Consider the following 25,628-nt stretch of genomic DNA (forward strand, 5'->3'; position numbering starts at 1 on the left):
TGTTTTCTTTTAAGATTTTATTTATTTATTTGTCAGAGAAAGAGAGCAGAAGCAGGGAGAGCTGCAGACAGAACAGGCAGAGCAGGCAGAGGGAGAAGCAGGCTCCCGACTGAGCAAGGAGCCCCATGCGGGACTCAATCCCAGGACCGTGGGATCATGACCTGAGCCAAAGGCAGATGCTTAACCAACTGAGCCACCCAGGCATCCCTGGAATGATGGTTTTTATAACACTGAATTTTTTGGAAAGCTCAGAACAGTTGTCTTAATGGAATGCCTTACATTCTAGATTTGTCAAATTGTTTCTTCAGGATTCATTTAAGGTTAAACATTTTTGGCGAGAATACTATGTTGGTAATGTCTTAAACTTCTCATTGCATCACATCAAGGGATGCATCATGTTAAACTTTTTAACATGTTAAACTATATTTAACTATTGTTAAACAGTTGGTGATGCTAAGTTTGATCATTTGGTTTAGGTAGTGATTTTTTACTTTTTTCTATAAACATATATTTTCTCCTTTGTGATTAATTATCTGTGGACTACTACTTTGAGACACTGTGAGTATTTTCTTCCCCAATAGCCATTTATCTGAAGGCTTTAGCATTCATTTTTGATGCTGGCCTGAATCATTAATTATCATCGGGGTTCAGTACAGCTTCTTGACCAGCTGTTTATACAATAGTCCCTGCTTATTTATTGGGGATATGTTCCAAGACTCCCAGTGGTGCCTAAAATTATGGATAGTACCAAAACCTATATATTACTGTTTTTTCCTATACATACATACCTATGATAAAGTTTAATTTCTCATTTAGACAAAGTAAGAGATTAACAGCAGTAACTAATAATAAAATGAACAATTATAACAATATACTGCAATAAGATTTATGTGAATGTGCTATAGGGCTTCCCATTGCTTAAAGTAATACAATACCTTTCTCAGACTGGCATTCCAAGGCTTGCATAATATGATGCCTATCTACCTTTCCAACTGTGTCCTAATGTTAACTATATAAATAAATTCTTGATCCAGTTTCACTGATCCCTCAATAATTGCCCACCCTAGGTAACTCCTTGTATGTCTCTCCCTGTTTGAAATTTCACTTCTATATCTTGCCATCTGGAATATCTGTTAAAATTTTTCCATCCTTCTGGACCCAGCTCAAATCCATAAATAAAGCCTTCCTTGACCATCCAGATGGTGGTCCTGCCCATTTCTTGAACTTTTATAGTACTTACTCTGTAGCACTTATCTGTTAATTTCAATCGACAAATTAATCAAGTAGTACTTTGTGTCTCTTGTACTGTGTTGTTATTAAAATCATTTATTATATTAATTTTCTTATTTAGCATTGTTTACCATTAATTAAGTTATAAGCTTCTGATGTTAAGGATGATATCTGAGAATTCAACTGATTATAATACCCTGCACACGATCCTGGAGTCCCAGGATCGAGTCCCGCATTGGGCTCCCTGCTGAGCAGGGAGCCTGCTTCTCCCTCTGACCCTCCTCCGTCTCATGCTCTCTCTCCATCATTCTCTCTCTCTCTCAATAATAAATAAATAAAAATCTAAAAAAAAAAAATACCCTGCACACAGTAGATGCACAATAAATATGTTGGATCCAATTATTTATTAATATTTTATATATAATGACTATGAAATGCTGAGTATTGTAGGTGTATATTAAATGTGCTAGATTGTGTGTTGTGAGAAATTTCATTCATGCTCTTAGCATTAGAAAGTTTAAATATGCAGTTTTTATCAAAATAAAATGGCATGTATATGAACATGATTTTGAACTATAAATCATGACACACAAAAGATAGATTTAAGAAAAACTATTAAGGGATTATTATGCAGCCTATTTGTCTACCTAAACTTAAATTATTTAACAGGAGCCAATCAATAAATAAAAGTTGATTGAATGAATAATCATGAGGAAATACTTGAATAAATCCATAAAGTCCCCTGAGCTTTTCTTTTTAAATAGGTAAAATGAAAGAAATAATATTCACACTTTTATATGTCTCAGAGGAGAAACACTGTAAGTCAAAAGAAAATTCACCACATTTTATATTTACCTTAAATTTTGTGATAGCAGGATAGTACATTTTTTATTTTCCCTCTTCTTTTTTTTTTTCAAGATTTTATTTATTTATTCATGAGAGAGAGAGAGAGAGAGAGGCAGAGGGAGAAGCAGGCTCCCAAGGAGCAGGGAGCCTGATGCGGGACTCGATCCCAGGACCCTGGGATCATGACCTGAGCCGAAGGCAGACGCTTAACGACTGAGCCACCCAGGCGTCCCTTATTTTCCCTCTTCTTACGTTTTCCTTACTCAGACATTTTAGGGGAATTGTGATATTATCTCCCCTCAATCTGCCTCCCTGTATGCCAGTAAGAAGCCAAACAGAATTTTCAGTTTGGGAAGAACATTTTGAGAAATTAAGGAGATAGATAAGTATGGGGATCATTATAATAGAGGGGAAAAAATGGGATAATATTTACTGAACAACTACTATATGCTCTTGGCATTTTGTTAAGTGGGCGACACACCTAGTATTTGTGCCCACAGAATGCTTTTAGATGAATTAACACCAAGAAAGACTTAGAAATGGTGCTTGAAAAAAAGAGGTTTAAAAAGAAAAACCAAGGGGTGTTTGCCTGGCTCAGTCAGTAAAGCGTTCGACTTGATCTCTGGGTCTTGAGTTTGAGCGCAATGTCGGGTGTGGAGATTATTTCAAAAAGAATCTATTAAAAAGAATGACCAAATCAGAATCATTGTTAACATTTTGGAACTGATATCCCGCATCCCCATGCTTGCTTGAACTTTCTTGTTCCATTTGGGAACAATTCTTTAAAAGCTTTCTTTTCGGGGCACCTGGGTGGCTCAGTCGGTTAAGCGGCTGCCTTCAGTTCAGGTCATGATCCCAGGGTCCTGGGATCGAGCACTGCGTTGGGCTCTCTGTTCAGCGGGGAACCTGCTTCTCCCTGTCCCTTTGCCTGCTGCTTCCCCTGCTTGTGCTCTCTCACTCTCTGTCAAATAAATAAATAAAATCTTTAAAAATAAATAAATAAAATAAAAGCTTTCTTTTCAAATAGAAATGTAGTTTTATCTCAAGGAAATTATTTCTCTCTCGACATCTGGACTTTATCTTTTGAAACATATCCTATTCAAATGCACCAAGTTTGTCTTCTGTAATTATATTTTGATTATTGTCAGCTTACAGGTTTCTAGACTTTATTAGCTTAAAGATCTTAGAATACGTCTAGTGGGATGATAAATTTTATAGTGTACCATGGTCTGAATAGATTTATAAAAGATTTTATTCTTATATATTTAAGATTTATAAATTATATAAATATTTTTTATGCATAAATCTATATGTATTTTTCACTTTTTTCCAGTTTATTGAGATATAATTGACAAATAACATTGTATTAGTTTAAGGTGAACAACATAATGATTTGATATATGTATATATTGGTAATAATTACCACAATAAGTTTAGGTAATGTCGATCACTTCACACATAGTTGTGGTATGTGTATTTTCGTTTCTTTTTTAATTTTTATTTATTTTTAATTTTTATTTATTTTTTTTAAAGATTTTTATTTATTTGAGAGAGAGAATGAGAGAGAGAGAGAGAGCACATGAGAGGGGGGAGGGTCAGAGGGAGAAGCAGACTCCCTGCTGAGCAGAGAGCCTGATGCGGGACTCGATCCAGGGACTCCAGGATCATGACCTGAGCCGAAGGGAGGCGCTTAACCAACTGAGCCACCCAAGCACTCTCATTTCTTTTTTTTTAAAGATTTTATTTATTTACTTGACAGAGAGAGACACAGCGAGAGAGGGAACACAAGCAGGGGGAATGGGAGAGGGAGAAGCAGACTTCCCTCTGAGCCAGGGAGCCCTATGCGGGGCTCGATCCCAGGACCCTGGGACCATGACCTGAGCCGAAGGCAGACGCTTAATGACTGAGCCACCCAGGTGCCCCTGTATTTTCAGTTTTTAAAATAAATACCTAGCAGAGGAATTGCTGAATCATGTGGTAGTTCTATATTTAATTTTTTGAGGAACCTCCATACTCTTTTTTTCATAGTTTGCATTCCCACCAACAGGGTTCAAGGGTCCCTTTTTCTCTATGTCCTCGCCAACACTTGTTATTTCTTATCTTTTTGATACTAGCCATTCTAACAGGTGTGTTTGTGGTTTTCATTTGCATTTCTCTGGTGATTAGTTATGTTGAGCATCTTTTCATGTGTCTGTTGGCTGTCTGTGTGTTTTTTAATTGGATTGTTTGGGGTTTTTTTGCAGCCAAGTTGTATGAGTTCTGAATATATTTTGGATATTAACCCTTATTGGATATATGATTTGCATATATTTTCTCCCATTCAGTAGGTTGCTTTTCATTTTGGTGATGGTTTCCTCAGCTGTGCAGAAGCTTTTTAGTTTGATGTAGTTCCACCTGTTTATTTTTGCTTTTCTTGCCTTTGCTTTTAGAGTCGAATACAAAAACTCCTCTCTAAGACCAATGTCAAAGAGCTAATTACTGCCTTATGGTTTCAGGTCTTATGTTCAAGTCCTTAATCCATGTTGAATAAAGTTGACCTTTGTGTTAAGTTGATCTTTGTGTATGGTATAAGATAGGTGTATGGTTTCATTCTTTTGCATGTGCCGGTCCAGCTTCACCAACACTGTTTATTGAAGAAATTATCCTTTCTTACATATTGTTGGCTCCTTTGTCATAAATTAATTGACCATATGTGTGTTGTTTTATTTCTGGGATCTCTTTTCTGTTCCATTGATTGATGGGTCTGTTTTTATGCCAATACCATACTGTTTTGATTACTATAGCTTTGTAATATGGTTTGAAATCAAGAATTATGATGGTTCCAGCTTTATTCTTTCTCAAGGCTGCTTTGGCTATTCAGGATCTTTTGTGGATCCATACAAATTATTGGATTTTTAAAAGTTTTTGTGAAAAATGCCATTGGAATTTTGATAGGGATTGCATTGAATCTGTAGATTGTTTTGGGTAGTATGAACATTTTAACAATATTGATTCTTCTTTTTTTTTTTTTTAAGATTTTATTTATTTGAGAGAGAGAGAATGAGAGAGAGAGCACATGAGAGGGTGGAGGGTCAGAGGGACAAGCAGACTCCCTGCTGAGCAGGGAGCCCGATGCGGGACTCGATCCAGGGACTCCAGGATCATGACCTGAGCTGAAGGCAGTCGCTTAACCAACTGAGCCACCCAGGCGCCCAATATTGATTCTTCTAATCCATGAACCCAGAATATCTTTCTGTCTCTCTGTGTTTTCCAATTATGTCATCAGTGTCTTCAGAGTACAGATCTTTCACCTCTTTGGTTAAGTTTATTCCTAGGAATTTTATTCTTTTTGATGTAATCGTAAATGATATTGTTTGCTTAATTTCTCTTTCTGATAATTTGGTGTTAGTGTATAGAAACCCAGCTGATTTTTGTGTGTTCACTTTTTAAAATTTTTTTTTAATTTAAATCTTAATTAAACTTAATTACTTAATTTTAATTAAAAAAATTTAAAACTCTTTGCCATACTTGGGGCTTAACTCACAAACCAGAGAACAAGAGCTGCATGCTCTACTGACTGAGTCAGCCAAGCACCCCTTGTGTGTTGACTTAATCTTGCAATGTTATTGAATTCGTTTATTCTAACAGGTTTTGTGTGTGTGTGTGTGTGTGTGTGTGTGTGTGGAGTCTTTAGGGTGTTCTATATATAATATCATGTCACCTGCAAGTGCAGATAGTTTTACTTCTTCTTTTCTGATTCAGATGCCTTTTCTTTTTCTTTCTAACTGCTTTTGCTAGGAATTCCAGTATTATGTCGAATATAAGTGGTGAGAGTGAGTATCCTAGTCTTGTTCTTGATCTTAGAGGAAAAGCTTTTAGGTTTTCACTGCTGAGTATGATGTTAGCTGTGGGCTTGTCATAGATGGCCTTTATTATGTTGAGGTGTGTTCTCTACCCACTTGGTTAGGATTTCTATCATAAATGTGTGTTGAATTTTGTTAAATGCTTTTTCTGCACTATTGAGATGATCATATGATTTATCCTTCATTTTGTTAATATGGTACTACATTGATTTACAGATGTTGAATCATCCTTGCATCCCTATAGTAAATCCCACTTGATCATGGTATATGATCTTTTTAATGTATTACTGAATCTGGTTTGCTGATATTTTGGTTTTGGATTTTTGTATCTATACTCATCAGGAATATTGGTCTGTAATTTTCCTTTCTTGTAGTGTCCTTACCTGGTTTTGGTATCAGAGTAATGCTGACTTTGTAAAATGAGTTCAGAAGTGTTCCCCCTTCTTTTATTGTTTGGAAGATTTTAAGAAGCATTACTATTAATTCTTTTTTTTCCTTAAGATTTTTTATTTATTCATTTGAGAGAGAGAAAGTGAGCAAGAGCATGAGCCAGGGGGTAGGGTCAGAGGGAGAGGGAGAAGCAGACGTCCTGCTGAGCAGGGAGCCTGATGCGGTGCCTGGGATCATGACCAGAGCTGAAGGCAGACGCTTAATCAGCTGAGCCACACAGGCGCCCCAGTTCTTTTTTTTAATGTTTGATAGAATTCATCAGTGAAGCCAACTGGTCCTAGACTTTTCTTTGTTGAGTGGTTTTTAATTACTGATTCAATTAGTAATTGGTCTGTTCAGATTTTCTATTTCTTCGTGATTCACTCTTGGTAGGTTGTATTTGTCTAGGAATTTATTCATTTCCTTTAGGTTTTCCAGTTATTTAGTGTATAATTATTCATAGTAGTCTCATGATCATTTGTATTTCTGTTATCAGTTGTAACGTCTATAAATTAAATTTAAGTAATTGAAAGTATAATACAAATTTGATCTACTTTCTAGGTTTAAACAAGTCTCTTGAGTGGTGTTTCCTCACCGATGGAGAATTACTTCCAAGCAGAAGCTTACAACCTGGACAAGGTATTGGATGAATTTGAACAAAACGAAGGTGAGAATTTATTTTGGTGAATCTATTTGAATACATTTATGATATGGAGAATGTGGGATTATAAGAGGATGCAACACTTTAAAAAAATAGAATGACTTAATAACTTAATGATAATAGTATTTTAATACCCAGAGGAAGAACTAACAGTTATTATTTTATTTTATTTATTTGTTTGACAGAGAGAGAGAGACAGCAAAAGAAGGAACACAAGCAGGGGGAGTGGGAGAGGGAGAAGTGAAGCAGGCTTCCTGCGGAGCTGGGAGCCTGATGTGGGGCTCAATCCCAGGACCCTGAGATCATGACCTGAGCCGAAGGCAGACACTTAACAACTGAGCCACCTGGGCACCCCAAGAACTAACATTTTTTAGCACTATGTGCCAGATACTATGCTAAAGCATTTACATGGACTGTATTATTTAATCTTTAAAATAATCCGATGAAAATCGATCTTATCTACATTTTATAGATGAGAGGCACAGAGAGATTAAGCAATTTCCCCAAAGTTAGTTGGCTAATAAGTGGCAGAATGATTAATATCCAGGCAGTATAATACTAGAGCCTGAACTTTCTTTATACAACCAATTTATGGTCAAGAAAAGCTTTAGAATGTGTGATTGTATTTCCTAAACTAAGAAAAATAACTTGTTGCCTATTGATTGACCAATAAAGATACATTTTAAACCTAATTTTAAAAGATTTATAGTTTTAAGTTACTGCCAAGATGGTTAGATAAAATGTCTGCCTAAGATTCACTTCATTTAGGAAAACTTTTTGCTTAAATTTCTCTCAGTATGATTTAAATGGATAAGCCATAATTAATTAGATCCCTCCTACCCTGATATTCTCTGTTTTGTTTTTTTTTTTTGAGATTTATTTATTTGAGAGAGCACAGAGTTGGCTGGGGGGAGAGGTGGGGAAGAGCAGAGGGAGAGGGAGAAGCAGGGAGCCCAAGATGGGGCTCGATCCCAGGACCCTGAGATCATGACCTGAGCCGAAGGCAGACACGTTTAACCAACTGAGCTACTCAAGTGCCCTTTGATATTCTCTATTTCTAAGGGGGAAATGGAATGTAACAAGTTTACAAAGTGATGTATTTCCATCTGAAGTCCATGATTTTAGAAATGGTCTCCAAACCTTTATTATATCCAGTGATTCAGGTTGTTCTTGGATAGTAGTTGAGAAGAGAGATTAATTTTAATGTTGTTGCTTTGGGTCTGTGATAGAGTAAGCCTTATATAGAATTATGGGAGTAAGGAAGGAAAAGGGAGAAGGAAGGATACATGGAATAGCCTGCTATTCTCATATTTTACCACTGATGACCCAAAGCTACTCCATAGCCATAGAATTCATGTAAATGTGAAATTAATCATTTGGGATTTTATTGGATCTACATACCAAGGTGGAAGGGATATTTTCCTCTCAATTTCAATCATTTATACAGATAATTTCTCAGTCCTTTCTTTGGTTTGGCCCTCTGTGTATCACAGTTGCTTGTTATGAGATACCTAATCACTTGAATAGTATAATTCTAGAATACCATTGACTCGAATAAAACTGTTAGTTCATTACATCATTCTCTTTATGACTTCTGTAGATTCTAGTAGGGTACTTCGTATATAGTTGATTTTGAATATATTTTTGTTGTATCAGTAAAAATTGTCTTTTAGTTCAAAAATACAGCATTCGCTTATAAAAAAATAATTCCTTTAGAAGGAGAAGAACTTCAGAAGCCAGATTCTTGTTTGGAACTATGTTGTTTATTTGTTTTGAACTATTTTTTAAAAATCTTAGTACTAGTTGCATTAAAACTACCACCTCTAGCCTGGTATCTTTTCAAGTATATTTTAAATAAAGTGATTTTTCATTTTGTGTTAATTTCCTTCTTTAAATGAAAAATATACCACATACAAACTGTGATAACACTAGATAATTAACATTATACCCATGTAGTAGGTGATTAAATAATGACATTTTTAATAACTGATCTAACATTCTTGTTTGAATATTATTAAATATTCTTGTAAGAAGCAGCATTTCCTTTTTATTTCCATGAACCATCTTGGAAATAATGATTTCTTTTTTGAAAGGAAGCATATGTTATTAAATTTCAAGTCTTTGCTAGCCCAAATTTGGGCAACTCATGATTTAACACTCAGAGGATTCAAGACCATTCTCTACACATTTTGAGGTTTTCTGGCCTTTACAATCTGCCCTTTCAGTTCTTTTTACTACTTCCTTACACTAATTCTTTTTTCAACCCAAACTGATTTACTTATTGCTCTCTCAGATTGTTGTGTTTGGGGCTATACTTGTTCCCCCTTAAGAATGACCTCTTTTCCAGACTGAAATAAAATTGTCTTTGAAGCCCAGCCGTTTCTTCCTGCTTCTATGAATTCCAGCTTGCTACCTCAGCCTCTAAAATATCTTTCTTCTCTGAATTTATTTTCTGTACATAATAGTTTTCAAATACTATGCTGTCCTGTACTGCTAATTAGATACTCATGTGTACTATATCTGTTTCTTATTTTTCCAACTAGATTATGTACTTCTTGGAGGCCAGAGCTATCATTTAATCTTCATGCTCCTTAAGCACAATGCTTTTACTATGGTAGATACTCACTTAGCATATATTTATTGTGTACCTACTACATACCAGGCACAATGCAAAGTCAGGACTTACATTGATGGAGAGAAATGGTTTCTGTCTGAAAAAGTCAGGTAGAAGCCATTGCAATACAGTGTAGTAAATGCTTAACTAGAGATATGAACAAGGTGCTAACGGGGCATTAAAGATTAATGTTACTATTGAGGGGAAAATATATCTGCATAATTTCAGGACTATGATTATTAGATTTGCTGTAAGAAGACAGCAAGAAAGACAGCAAGTATATTATTTCTTATTTCTCTAAATATACATATGGCACTATAACTTGGGAAAATAATCATCATAGTTATAATCTCTTAAAAAGTAAATTATGCTTATTGATAGAATATAAGTAGGTTGATTTAATAAGATAAATGAATATTTTTCTGCCAAATATCCTCAGATAATTATATAAATATAAACCTAATTAATGTGATATAGTTATTAGTATAATTTCACATACTATAGCAAACTTTTTAAAATGCTTATTATGGACAAATTTCAAATACATACAAAAAACAGAATAGTGTAGTAAATTCTGGTATGCCGATTTCCCAGCTTTAACAGCAGTTAACATGTTGCCTGTTTTGTTTCATTTGTATCTTCATCCACTCCTCACTGCTTGTTACTTTTTTAGTTTTTTTTTCTTTATGATTTTATTTATTAGAGAGCACAAGCAGCGGGGAGGGGCAGAGGGAGAGGGAGAAGCAGACTCCCCACTGAGTAGGGAGCAGGACACGGGGCTTGATCCCAGAAACCTGGGATCATGACCTGAGCCAAAGGTAGACTCTTAACCGACTGAGCCACCCAAGTGCCCTTTTTTCGTTTTTTTAAGATGAAATTTACATACATTAAAATATATAGATCTTAACTGTACCAGTTTTGACAAGTAAATATATCAGTGTAACCCACATTCCAGTCATCCTGTAGATTATAGATCATTCTGTCTCCACAGAAAATTCCTTTGTTTTCCTTCCCACTCAATTACTTCATCTTCATCACTGTCCTAATTTTTTTCCAGCTTAGATTAGTCCCCAGCCTATGTTGTACCCAACCAATCGAAGGTCTTTCTGATTGCTACTCCCTTCCCCCACCACCAAGTATAGCCTGTGTGCCATCTTAATTATGTTACTAGATTTGTTTTTTGGAATGTTCTGGGATATTACCATTTGGTGACATGTAATATAGGAACAGTCTTAAGAATATTTTTTTATTCTTAGCTAAAAATTAGAAACTTCATATTCTAGGAATATTCTATTTTTAGATATCCTGGCAATATTTTATTTTCAGAATATTTGCAAATGTAGTTTAATTAACTGAGTCCTAGCTTTTCCAGTGTCACCAGCAAACTTATTGCAATTATTTATTTTTTCAGATGAAACAGTTTCTCCTATTTTGTTGGATACCAAGTGGAATAAGATTCTAGATCCCCCGTCTCACCGACTGTCATTTAACCCTGCATTGGCCAGTGTGAATGAACCTGCAGTTTCTAATGAGTCACAGCCACAACTAAAAGTTTTCTCTCTGGCTCATTCAGCTTCTCTGACCACAGAGGGAGAGGACCATTGTGCTAATGGACAGGACTATAGTCTGAATCCAGAGATCAACACAATGTGGATTGATGAAAATGCTGTTGCAGAAGATCAGTTAATTAAGAGGAACTGTAATCGAGATGATCAATGTAGTACTGTCGAAGTGGGAGAGAAGAAATGTGGAAATCTAGCTTGTCTGCCAGATGAGAAGAATGTTCTTGTTGTAGCTGTTATGCATAATTGTGATAAAAGGACATTACAAAGCGATTTGCAGGATTGTAATAATTATAATAGTCAGTCCCTCATGGATGCTTTTAGTTGTTCACTGGATAACGAAAACAGACAAACTGATCAATTTAGTTTTAGTATAAATGGGTCCACTGAAAAAGATATGAACTCAGAGAAACAAATGGATCTGTTGAATAGACCAAGTGCAGTGGGGGATTCTGTTAAACATACGTGTTCTACTTCATCTGATAATCTAGCCAGTGTCTGTTCCACTTCACAATTAAAGGATGATGAAAATACAGGTAGAGACCCATCCATGTCTGTGATTACAGGTTTAACAATTGATTCAATAATCTCATCCCAGGGAACAGATGAAGGTCCTGCTGCTAAAAAGCAAGAGAACTATATACCAGATGAGGTTCTCACTGGCAAAACCAGCTCTGCTAGGACAGATCTAGGGAGTCCAAACTCCTTTTCCCACTTGAGTGAAGGGATTTTGGTGAAAAAAGAGCCGGCAGAGGAGAGAACAACTAAAGAATCTGTCCAGTCTGGTTTACCTTTGCTTCTCAAAACAGACATGCCTAATGGTTCTGGAAGGGAGGATAACTGTGAACAGTTTTCAGATTGTCTTGTGTCCAGTGACATTAGAGCTGATGAAAAGGAAGGTTGTGAACATGAAGAAATTCTTGGCACTACAGAACTTCTTAATATGACAGAGCATTTCTCTGACTCTCGGGAGATGACGAATTGGAAATTGACTAAACTAAATGATATGAATGATAGCCAAATAAATAAAGAAAATGAGAAGTTTCTGCCAATGAATCAGCCTGAGGACATTTACAATGATAGTGGAGGAGAGTGTGATAGAATGGCAGAAGCAGGTCTAGATTTAAAAGGAACTTGCATGAATGAAAGTGAAGGATGTGATTTCTCCACTATGGATACACCAGCAGCAAATTCTCTATCTAATTGTGATTCCTATGGAATGCAGAGCCCAGTTGTTTGTTTTGTTCCAAAGACTTTACCCTCCAAAGAAGATTCAGTAACAGAAGAAAAAGAAATAGAAGAGAGCAAGTCAGAATGCTACTCAAATATTTATGAACAGAGAGGAAATGAAGCCACAGAAGGGAGTGGACTACTTTTAAACAGCACTGGTGACCTAATGAAGAAAAATTATTTACACAGTTTCTGTAGCCAAGTTCCATCAGTGCTCGGGCAGTCTTCACCCAAGATAGTAGCAAACTTGCAATCTATCAGTGTTCCTTTTGGTGGTGCGAGACCCAAGCAACCTTCTAATCTTAAACTTCAAATTCCAAAGCCATTGACTGATCATTTACAAAATGACCTTCCTACAAATAGTGGAAATAATGTTAAAAACAAAAATGATGTTCTTGGGAAAGCAAAATTAGGGGAGAACTCAGCAACCAATGTATGCAATGCCTCTTTGGGAAACATCTCTATTGCTGATACAAATGGGGAACATTTAGAAAGCTACGAGTCGGGGATATCCAGTAGACCATGCCTTGCATTAGCTCCAGAAAGCCCAGATAATGATCTCAGAGCTGGTCAGTTTGGAATTTCTGCCAGAAAGCCATTTACTACTCTGGGTGAGGTGGCTCCTGTATGGGTACCAGATTCTCAGGCTCCAAATTGCATGAAATGTGAAGCCAGGTTCACATTCACCAAAAGGAGGCATCATTGCAGAGCATGTGGGAAGGTAAGCTGTGTAAGTGTATCAAGTCAGAAATACAGCATGCCCACTTTATTAAGCTCAATTAGAGATTAATAAAGGCAATATAAGGTGAACATACTTCTGGTTGAGATGACATTATAAATAGCTTGGAACACCCAGTTTTAGTAAATTTCTAAATAAAAAATGACCTTGCTGAATCTTAGTGTTTATATAAGTTTTTTTGTTGCCAAGATTTAAGCTGAATCACTTTCCATGAACAGATGAAAATTGAGGAAGTATTAACTTTGTGGTTTCTGTATTGACAGATACTTGGTTAATGGAATAGTTTAAAATAAGGAAGTTATTTTTTTGATTTAAGAAATACTTGCGATTGACTTCATATTTTTTTAATTCTTCAGAAATTGAATATTACACTTGAAATCCATCCTAGTTTTTGCTGTAGGAATTTGGTCATTCTACTAGACATTCTGGAACTTTCCAAACACATATACACATATTTTTGTCTTTTTCCCCATGTAATTTTTTTTTTTTTAAGATTTATTTATTTATTCAAGGGGGGTGAGGGCTAGAGGGAGAGGGAGTCCCAAGCAGACTCCATGTTCAGTGTGGAGCCGGACCCGGGGCTCGATCTCATGACCCTGAGATCACAACCTGAGCCAAAACCAATACATTTAACCGACTATGCTACGCAGCCAGGTGCCCTTCCCCCCATTTACTTTGATACAAAATAGAGTTGAGGGCTATAGATCCTATGACAAGGTTATAAGAATAATGGATATTCCTCAGCTCTCCCTGAGTTTTGCTTGCTAGTAACATATCAGCTTACTGGTTTATCTTTTTAACAAAGAACTGTAAATAAGGAGGAAGGGGATTTTATATTTTTAAAAAGAATGCAAAGTTTGGTTTCAGGTATGGATTTCAATTTTAGCATTCTTACTATTAACTGTATAACTTTCTTAAGCTTTTGTTTTTATAAAAACAAAATAGAAAAGATTAGTAATTTTCATTGGGCTTTTGTGAAGATTAAATGAGATTACAGATGTAATAGTAAGTGCTTAGTAATTAAATCTGTACTTCCGTTCTTGCCTGATTTTATTGGTCTATTTGTTTGTTAATTAGGATGCTTTCAACTTTAAGGAACAGTGAGGTAGACAAAAATAACATTTCATACAACAGGAAGCCTGAAGATAGAGACTCACTTATGTCTGGGTGCAGTCAGGATAACTGAAGTTTTCTTGGTCTTCCACTCGTGGTCTCAAGAGAGTGGCACAGCTCTAAGCATCAAGTTCAAGCTGGCAACTTCTCAAGTACAGGGAAATTGGTTGGGGGCAAAAGAGCCTGTTCTTCTTGCTGCCCTCTAATCAGGGAGGAAGGAATCCCTAGCAACTTCTTTCACTTTATTGGCTGGTTTTAGATCACAGGTCCAATTTTATACCTATTATTGACAGAGGGGAACAGGATTGCTAGGATTGGCTCAGAAGATCAGTCATGATCATCCCCTGGGGCTGAACCCAATGTTGCCTGAACAGAAGTGGGATTCTGTTAATATGGAAAAGGAGGAGAATGGTTCCTGGGTGGGTAGTCAGTAAGGGCTACTATAAGGGTACAAAAGAACCAAGTGATGGGGATCAGAAGGAGGTGAAAGCTATGATTGGGCTGCTGGTCTCTGATTATTAAAATTTGAAGAAAATAATGTGTCTAATTCCTAAATAGCTTGTAGTCTAAAGTAAACCTGTCAGTAGCCTGAACAGTCAATTTTCTGTTAAGGAATTAGAGTTGTCATTTTTATGTTGTTCTATGTATTGCTTACTGTGTGTATAACACTTTCTGAAAACTTTGCTCTCTTGAGCAAATAATAACACTTTTGCTCCAGATCAGCATATCCAGATGTAATGATTAAATAGGTAACTTAGGTGGATTTAGAAGGGAAATGGTGGCAAAATGCACATAAACTGAAAAATTAGATGGGAGTTTTGCTGAGTGGAATTTATGGATTCATGTGGATTATGGATTCATATTCTATTTTTTTCCTTTCCACCTCCAGTTACCTCAGGGATGTTCTAAGGATTGATGAGATAAGGTCTGTAAAAATCCTTGAGCTTCTCAGAAGAAAAGAGCTTATAAAAAATAGGTATACTTTTTTTAGCTATTAATGAGATTATACTGGGAATGTAGCTAGAAACATACCCCAAGCAATGGGATTTTATAAAATAATGTTTAATATTGAAAAAATAAATTTAGTTTGCATGTCCAGTAATTTCTCTTCTTAGTATCTACAGCTTAATACTCTTTAACAAGCATATATTAAGCACCTAATATATGAAAGGTTCTGGGCTAAGTATTAGAGATTCAGAGATACAAAAACTGTGATCTGTGACCTCATGGAGTTTATAATTAAGGGCACTGATTTCAGTAAGTTGGGAGAACAATATCTGGATTTCCTGGAGTTTAAAAAAAAAATCCTAAAAAAAATTGTGAACCACTGGTCTGAGTAGATAAACAGACCGTCCCACAACAAATTATAAGACATTGTATTAAGAACTAGTTATATGTGATTTAAATTCATTCTCATTTTTTTTTTCAAGATTCTATTTATTTGACCGAGAGACAGACACTGAGAGAGGGAACATAAGCAGGGGGAGTGGGAGAGGGAGAAGCAGGCTTCCTGCTGAGCAGGGAGCCTGACGTGGGGCTCGATCCCAGGACCCTGGGATCATGACCTGAGCCAAGGGCAGACACTTAATGACTGAGCCACCCAAGTGCCCCAAATTCATTCTCATTTAATCCTCATTACACTTGTAGAATGGGTTGTTAATTTTTTTCCTATTTGGTAGATTCAGAATCAGAGACTCAAAGTGGTCAAGGAATATGCCTAGGATCTCACAGCTTGAAAGTGTTAGAGCCAGCTTTAAAGCTAGTACTCTTTTTTTTTTTTAAGATTTATTTATTTATCTGCAAGAGAGAAAGAGAAAGTGACAGCATGAGTGAGAGGAGGGACAGAGGGAGAGAAACTCAAGCAGACTCCCCACTGAGTGTGGAGCCCGACACAGGGCTGGATCCCATGACCAATGAGATCATGACCTGAGCTAAAACCAAGAGTGGGACGCTTAACTGACGGAGCCACCCAGGGGCCCCAAGCTAGTACTCTTTCTTTCAGTCATACTGCTTCCAGCATGTCTCCTCATTTATACTAGCAGTATGAACAAAATACTTTAGGATCATTGAGAATGAGAGCTTAATTTTTCTAAGAATGGCAGAGGGAATCAGAAAAGTCATGTTACAAAATGACTATTTGGAGAGGGAGGTATAAAAAAGTGGATATAATTTATGGGACAGAGTTCTAAAGTATATGAGAAAAATGAGATCACATCAGAATACAGGTGGAAAATTAGTGGGGAAAGGGAAATAAATTCATCTTAACAGAAGAATGGGTCAAGATGAAAATACACTTGAATATAGAAGGAGTTAACAGAAAATGGTGGAAAATTATCTAGCATAGTTTAAAGCTTATATTCAATTCTTGATAAGCAATAGAATTGTAATAACATTCATCTTGGTAAAATGTAATTAAGTAGAATATAAAATAATTACACCAGAATTTATGAAAGTATTAAAATGTTGTAATTTTTATTACTAAAATGGAGATCAAGATATCTGGATTCCATTCTTTTTTTTTTTTTTTTTTTTTAAGATTTTATTTTATTTAAGTAGGCAGACAGGCAGGCAGAGGGAGAGGGAGAAGCAAGCTCCCTGCTGAACAGGGAGCCCAATGTGGGGCTTAATCCCAGGACGCTGGGATCATGACCTGAGCCCAAGGTAGATGCCCAACCACCTGAGCCACCCAGGCGCCCCTCTGGATTCCATTCTTGTCTTCATTGTTAATTGGAAAAGTATGTCATACTCTAAAATGCTCAGCAAATGTGAGTTTTATTTTATGATTTCACATGTTATTAATTTAGATAATTGCACCATATAGCAACATAATCCCTACTTCTCCTGAATAATAGGTGATAAATTGCAGAGTAGAAGGAGTACAGAGAACTCTTTCCCCAAATGGTGCCTTCTAAGTGCAAAATGATCACCATTACCTGTATATCCATATTAATTTCCTATGGAAATCACTGACTTCAGATCATGATTATTCATCCTCTCTCAAGCTCCATTTGCCACCAACATTTTGACCTCTTTTTTTTTTTTTTATCATTTTATTTATTTGAGAGAGTGCACACAAGGGGGGTGGGCAGAGGGAGAGAGAGAAGCAGATTCCCCACTGAGCAAGGAGTCCAAGGCAGGGCTCTATCCCAGGACCCTGGGATTATGACCTGAGCCAAAAGCAGACGCTTAACCAGCTAAGCCACCCAGGCATCCCTGGTCATTTTCAAGGCTTTGTCACACTTTATCTATTACCATCTCTGATGTGGCCAATTATTATTTACTTGGTGCTCTGTGGTTAATGACTGCTCTATTTACTATTTAATAGAAATAAACATAAAAATATTCTTTAAAAGTAAAACTTCTTGAACTACAATTATTACCTGGATATTTTGTATTTGTTTGAGATGGTGTGGAAGATGAAAATAGAGTAACATTTTTTAATACTTCCACTTTATGCTAGACTTATCTAATCTTACAGTTTTGTGAGATACAAGTGAGGAAGATGTACCTCAGATGTAACTTGCCTAAATCCTCAGAGTTTGAAAATGAGAGTGCATGGATTTTTTTAAAAAGATTTTATTATTTATTTATTTGAGAGAGAGAGCATGAGCAAGGGGAAGGAGAAGACAGACAAGCAGACTCCCCACTGGCTCAGCAGGAGCCCATGGTGGGGTGATCCCAGGACTCGGGGATCATGACCTGAGCGACAGCAGACACTTAACCAACTGAGCCACCCAAGTGCCCCAAGAGTGTATGGATTTTAAGACAAATCTGACTCCAAAGCCTTATGCTCTTTTTATTATACTGGACATAACAACAAGATTTATCTGTGCTTGAATTGCTTACTAGAATATAAGTCTTTGTCTTTGGGTGAACATTAGTTTTGGGTAGCGGTAAAGGATTGGGAATTTGAGTATTTGAATTTAAAAAGAAGATAAAATTTTTGAATGGGGCTATCAGGTGAAATTACCAAAGTTAGTAGGATTTTAGGTTTTATTTCATGTATCAAGTCTTGAATTACAAAGTAGAAAAAGAACAATATGGACGCCAAGTCATTGAATGAGAAGAGATTTAATGATGGTAATATATACCACTCCAGTTTACTCACAATTATTTTTTCCATTGTAATTGACTTTAAAAGTATAACTCACAGTAGATGATTTTTTACTGCATTAGTAATTTGAATAAATAGAAGAGAACTGCAAGAGAGGTAATGTAGAAAAGAACACTGGAATGGGTATGAAAGAGCTAGGCTTCTTTTATTTATTTGTTTGTTTGTTTATTTAAAATTTTATTTATTTGTCAGGGAGAGAGAGAGAGAGAGCCCAACAAGGGGGAACGGCAGGCAGAGGGAGAAGCAGGCTCCCTGCTGAGCAGGGAGCCCAACCTGGGACTTGATCCCAGGACCCTGGGATCATGACCCGAGTTGAAGGCAGATGCTCAGCCGACTGAGCCACCCAGCCTTCCTGAAAGAGCTAGGCTTCTATTTCCTCTTCTGTAAAAAGAGGGGATTGCATAAACTGTTTCTGTTTCCTTGCAGCTCTCAAAGAGCTTATATGAACTGTGTTTAAAAAAAATAGAAGAGGAAATGGAATGATTTGTGCTAGCAGTGATTTATCTCTATAAAATTATTACTAAATGTACTGATTAGCTAGGGTCACTTTGTGGGAAGAGTGCACCATTAAACATTTTGAAGTGTGCTGTGCTGTGTGTTTTCTGGAAGTTATCTCAGTTAGACTGAAATGCTGTTTATCAGGGTGTCAAGTGCTGTACTGAGGGTTTTATTTTGCAATTACTGTTTCCTTTTTGATTCATTTCCAGTATTAATTTCTTCAAGATCCCTTTAGGCACACATGATCTTCATCACTTATAGTTTATTAAAAATAGCTTGATGACATGCCTAATGTCAAAATGATCCAGATTAATTTTTAATATAATTCTGACAAGTTTCCCCCTTTCAGACACATGGGATTATAGATATTTAACATATAGTGAGCATTTATAAATGTAATTATAAAATATTAATTTGATATAATTTTATATTTATATACTATATAAATATTTTATAAGTTATATAATTTATATAACATGTTTATGTATAAAATGGCAAATACAGTCAATATCTAACTCTACTTTTAATTTGAATTAGTGTTCTGCAGTAATGTCAGGAGTAATTTTATATATAAAGGTATATAACACAACTATAGGCACGCCTGGGTGGCTCAGTCGGTTAAGCGTCCCACTCTTGGTTTTGTCTCAGGTCATGATCTCATGGGTGACGGGATGGAGCCCCCTGTGGGGCTGTGCGCTCAGTGGGGAGTCGGCTTGACGATTCTCTCCCTCTGACCCTGTCCTCACTCATGTGTTCTCTGTCTCTCTCTCTCAAATAGATAGGTAAATCTTAAAAAAAAAAGTATAATATTTTGATATTCATGTCATTATGCCATATTTTTAGTTTAAGTGAAAATATATTTTAAAAATTAAAATATCATATTTAAAATAACTTCAAATTTAAAACCAAGAATAAAACACATTTTAAAATAATTGTTTTAGAAGCTAACATTTTTTTATTTAAAGATTTTTTTTATTCAGTAATATTACAGAATATAGATTATGCTCACCTGAAATATTAGGGGAGAGTTATAATGTTTTTGATGCTATCTGGGATAAAATAATATTATTCCAGAGCATGAAAAATTTTGTTGGTGCTCATTTTTTAACCATAGGAAAATTATTTTTCAGTACGGTAACCTAAGATGATAACATATGCAAAATCATGTCTGTGATATGCAAAATCATGTCTGTTTGTGCTGTCAGTCTATGTTATTTTATGCTCTGACTTTGGTCAAAGAATCTTGATAGAATTGAAGATTATTTTCAACTTTGTTTACTCTAAATAGAGGTTACATAAATGTCAGGTATTTGTAAGTGAATGTCATATATTTTAAAAAGGCAACCAGGTAAGAGAATCTTTCCCTTGTCACCTTGTTACCTGCCAGTATTAAAGTATATGTTGATCATTTAAAGCATGTAAGACACTCTTTATAATAGTGTCTCTCTGTATAATGCCATGAGATTAAGTCACAGATAGACAAAAACTGCCTTCAATTAAGACCTTTTTAATTGAATAACTAATGCCTGTTGCATTAGTTATGACAAACTTGCTTGATACCAAATTTGATTTATATCATATATAATGTTTTAGCAGGATTCCAAGGGTATTTGTCAATATTGACTTCATCCAGGTATTATAAGAATTTTTATCCTGAGAGCTCTAGAATGTGCCATGAGCTTCTTCATCTCTCCAAGGACAGAAATACTGGAGTACTATTCTCCTGTTCTTGTTTCCTTTTATTTCATATTAGATTTACTTTATTTTATTTTACCTGTTTTGGAACTCAGGCATCAAGAATTATACTCCCCAGTTCATGGCACACTATTAAAAAAAAAGATTTATTTATTTATTTTAGAGGGGGAGGGAAGGGGCAGAGGGAGAGCAAGAGAGTCCCAAGCAGGCTCCCTTCTGAGCCGGACCCAGGGCTCGATTTCATGACCCCGGAGATCATGACCTGGGCCGAAACCAAGAGTCAAATGCCCAACTGACTGTGCCACCCAGGTGCCACTCATGGCATGCTTTTAAAAAAATTTCAATTCCAGTGTAGTTAAAATACAATGTATTTTAATATTACTTTAACGTTTATGATGGCAACCTCCTTTCTACCTCTAAATATCCCTGTTCCCTAGTTTAGCTTCCTAGATATACCCATTTAAAAAAACAGACTATTTTTTAGAGCAGAAAAACTGAACAGAAAGTACAGAGTTCCCACACACCCCCTCTAGTTAACCCCATTATTAGTATCTTGCCACTAGTGTGGTACATTTGTTAAAATTGATGAACCAGTATCAATACATTGTTATTAACTGAAGTCCTATAAAAGAAATATATACTATAGTTTACTTTAGATTCACTCTTTGTGTTGTACAGTTCCATGGGTTTTGATTAATGCATATTATGTATCCTATTATGGTATCGTATAGAATAATTATACTACCCTAAAAATCCCTTGTGCCCCACTGTGCCTTCCTTCCTCCCCCTTAACTGCTGGCAGTCACTGATGTTTTTACTGTCCCTACAGTTATGTGACCTTTTCAGACTGGCTTCTTTCACTTAGTAATATGCATTTAAGGTTCCTCCATGTCTTTTTAAAAAAAATTGAGGTATAATTGACATACAACATTATATTAGTTTCAGGTGTATAAGATAATGATTTGATATTTGCATATATTGTGAAATGATCACCACAATAAGTCTAGTTAATATATGTTACCATACATAGTTACAAAATTTTTTTGTGATGAGAACTTTTAAGATTTACTCTCTGAGGGGTGTCTGGCTGGCTCAGTGGGTGAAGCATGCAGCTCTTGATCTTGGAGTCATTAAGTTCAAGCCCACATTGGGTGTAGAGATCACTTTAAAATAAAAATCTTTATTAAAAAAAGATTTATTCTCTTAGCAACTTTCAAATATGCAATACAGCACTATTAACTATAGTCACCATGATGTACACTACATCTTCAGGACTTACTTTATAACTGAAGTTTGTACATTTTGACCACCTTTACCCATTTTGCCCACCCCTTATTCCCCACCTCTGGCATCCACTAATCTGTCCTCTATTTCTGTGAGCTTTTTTTTTTTTTTTTTTAAGATTCCACATATAAAGTGAGCTCATACAGTATTTGTCTTTCTCTAACATTCACTTAGCATAATGCCCTCAAGGTCCATCCTATTGTTGTAAATAACAAGATTTCCCCCTTTTTTATGGCTGAGTAAAATACCATTGTGTATATAAACTACATTTTCTTCATTCACCCATTAAGGGACATTTAGGTTGTTTCCATATCTTGGCTATTGTAAATAATGCTGCAGTGAACATGGGGATACAGATATGTTTTTGAGTTAGTGTTTTCATTTTTTTTTTTTTTGGATGAATACCCAGAAATGGAATTGCTAGGTAATATGGTAGTTCTGTTTTTAATTTTTCAAAGAACCTTCATACTGTTTTTCATAGTAGATGCATCAATTTATATTCCCACCAATATTACACAAGGATTTTCTTTTCTCCACATCCATACCAACAGTTGTTATCTCTTGTCTTTTTGATAGCCAGTCTAACAGGTGTGCGGTGATGTCTCATTGTGAGTTTGATTTGCATTTTCCTGATGATTAGTGATGTTGAGCACCTTTTCATGTACTTGTTGGCCATGTGTATATCTTCTTTGGAAAAATGTCTGTTCAGATCTTCTGCCCCCTTCTTTAATCAGATTGTTCTATTGAGTTTTATGAGTTCTTTATGTATTTTATTTTATTTATTTATTTTTTAAAGATTTTATTTATTTATTTGAGAGAGAGAATGAGATAGAGAGCATGAGAGGGGGGAGGGTCAGAGAGAGAGGCAGACTCCCTGCTGAGCAGGGAGCCCGACGTGGGACTCGATCCCGGGACTCCAGGATCATGACCCGAGCCGAAGGCAGTCGCTTAACCAACTGAGCCACCCAGGTGCCCCTTATTTTATTTTTTAAAATTTTATTTCTGACAGAGAGCACAAGCAGAGGAAGCAGCAGGTAGAGGCGGAGGGAGACGCAGGCTCTCCGCTGAGCAGGGAGCCCGATGCAGGGCTCGATCCCAGGACCCTGAGATCATGACCCGAGCTGAAGGCAGACGCCTAACTGTCTGAGCCACCCAGGCGCCCTTCTTTATATATTTTAAATATTAACCCCTTAGCAGATGTATAATTTGCAAGTATTTTCTCTCATTCCGTAGGTTGCCTTTTTATTTTGTTGATGGTTTCCTCTACTGGGCAGAAGTTTTTTAGGTGATGTAGTCCTACTTGTTTATCTTTGCTTTTATTGTTTTTGGTTTTGGTGTCAAATCAGAAAAAAAAAAATCTTTGCCAAGACCAATGTCAAGGAACCTCCATGTCTTTTGTGACTTGATAGCTCATTTCTTTGTATTTATGAATAATATTTTATTGTACGGGTGTACCACAGTTTGTTTATTCATTCAGCTATTGATTGGCATCTTGGTTGCTTCCCATTTTTGGCAATTGTAAGTAGAGTTGTTATAAACATTCGTGTGCAGGTTTTTGCTTGGACATAAGTTTTCAGCTTGTTTGTATAAATACCTGGGAACATGATTGCAGGATCATATGGTAAGCTTATGTTTCTCTTTGTAAGAAACTGCTAAACTGTCTTCCAAAGTGGTTGTACCTTTTTGTATTCTTATCAGCAATAAACAAGAGTTCTTCTTGCCCCCTGTCTTCATCTGCATTTGGTGTTGTCAATTTTGGATTTTAACCATTCATATAGATGTGTGGTAGTTTCTCATTTTTGTTTTAATTTGCAATTCCCTAATGACATATGATGGTGAACATCTTCTCATATGCTTATTTGCTGTCTGTATATCTTCTTTGATGAGGTGTCTATTCAGATCTTTTGTCCAATTGAGATGTTTGTTTTCTTATTGAATTTTAAAAGTTCTTTTTGTATTTCATAAGTTACAAGGTTTTTTAAATCAGATATGTTGTACAAATATTTTCTCCTAGTCTATGTTCCTTTCATTCTTAGACATATTCACTTTTAATTATTTTAGAAGTATCTCTGGGTATTTTAGAATGGGTAATTAAGAACATTTTCTTAAAATTTTTTTCTTTTTCTTTCTTTCTTTTTTTTTTTTAAGTAATCTCTGTGCCCAACGTGGGGCTTGAACTCATAATCCCAAGATCAAGTCGTGTGCTCTACTGACTGAACCAGCCAGGCTGCCCCTTAACTAAACATTTTTACATAATACATTTCAGTAGAATTTCTTTGCTCTTTCTTGATTATAAGTGTTAGAAATGATTTGTTAACTTTTCAGTTATGATTTTACTTCTGTGTTTTCTTATTTTTTGTTTGTCTTTCCAACTTGAGTCTAAAAACTCGGTGAAGGTAAGGATATTTTCTGCCTTGATTGCTGCTGTATCCTCAGCCCTAGCATGTAATGGGTGCTTACAGAATTTTTGTTGGATAAACAGACAAGTGAATGAATACTATCTCTTAAAGCAGCAGTACATCTTTCTGTGTAACACCGTGAGTCTTCAGATGATGGTGTCAAATTCAGAATATAATGGATGTAAGATCTTTGGAAAATATTTTAAATTAGTTGTGTATGTTTCTCTTATTTAAGGACAGATTCAAACCAAAATGAGTTTATTTTCCTGATTTCATATTTACTTACCTATTGATGGGAAACAATAGATATGAGAGTAAGAAATGGATGCTTTAAATAGAATATTCCTCGGTAATTCAGTTTTCCTTATACTCTGCCTAAAAACCTGTCTTATAATTGACATTATGATCTGAACCATTCCAGCATGGTAAAACAGGAAAAACATTTGGATTAACCTTGGTTTCTAAAGAAGTTAGGGAAATATTTTCCATTCATGTCCTTCAAAAGGTTGTGTAATGGCTAGAAGTTGGCCTCACCCATGTCATAGCACTTACCACACAGTATTTCTCTGTCCTTCTCATTGGACTATAAGGATCTAGAGATTGATTCTGATTTATCTTTTGTCCCCAGCATCTAGCACAATACATGTCACCTACATATTGCTCAATAAATGTTAATGAATGAATAAGTGAATGCCAGATCATTAATTTACTTAAACATTGAATGCTTGTATTTTTTTGTCACTGTGCTTGGTGCTGAGTTTACACGGATGACATTGTGATCCCTACCCTTAGGTAAAGATTAGTGGGTAACCAAAAGCAAACAAATGTATAATTATGAATTACGATGAGGGCTATGAAGGAAATTAACAAGGGAGGATAATATAAAAGATGGAGGGGGAAGGCAGATCTGGGAAGGCCTCTGAGAAATGACATTTTGGATGACACATGAAAGTTGAGGAGTCAACCATTCAAAGTACAGAGAGAAAAATGCTTTGGGAAGAGAGAACAGCTGGACTAAGCTAAGAAGGCACTTATACAAGAAACTAAAAGGAATCCAGTATGGTTAAAGGCAAGAGTCACATAAAAAGAGCTTGGAGAGGAAGCCAGGGAATAGATCATGTAGTGTTCTGCAGGTCATGTGAGGAATACAATGGGAAACCATGGGAATGGATGAGCTTACTTAGGGAGGATTTTATAGAGGGAAGAGAAGGGGCCCAAGACTGAGCCACTGAGGTCAAGCGGAGGAGGACACAGTACAAGTGACCGAGGAGGCATGGCAACCAAGAAAATGTGGTGTCTTGCATGTATCATATGACCTCACTGATATGAGGAATTCTTAATCTCAGGAACAAACTGAGGGTTGCTGGAGTGG

General features: G+C 36.0%; 1 protein-coding gene across 2 annotated transcripts in view; it reads left to right on the forward strand.

Moving 5' to 3' along the window:
- The window catches only part of ZFYVE9 (zinc finger FYVE-type containing 9), a 173,014-nt gene that overhangs the window by 60,832 nt on the left and 86,554 nt on the right, over nt 1-25,628 (forward strand). For both annotated transcript variants that reach the window (XM_081816939.1, XM_081816940.1), the window contains exons 3-4: nt 6,909-7,014; nt 11,034-13,135. In XM_081816939.1, coding sequence (XP_081673065.1) covers nt 6,945-7,014; nt 11,034-13,135 — 2,172 coding nt within the window. In that variant the 5' untranslated portion in view covers nt 6,909-6,944. The remainder of the gene's footprint in view (nt 1-6,908; nt 7,015-11,033; nt 13,136-25,628) is intronic.

This window comes from Leptonychotes weddellii, chromosome 4 (assembly GCF_054177405.1).
Source record: "Leptonychotes weddellii isolate Sample4059 chromosome 4, ASM5417740v2, whole genome shotgun sequence".
In the NCBI taxonomy this organism is placed as follows: domain Eukaryota; kingdom Metazoa; phylum Chordata; class Mammalia; order Carnivora; family Phocidae; genus Leptonychotes; species Leptonychotes weddellii.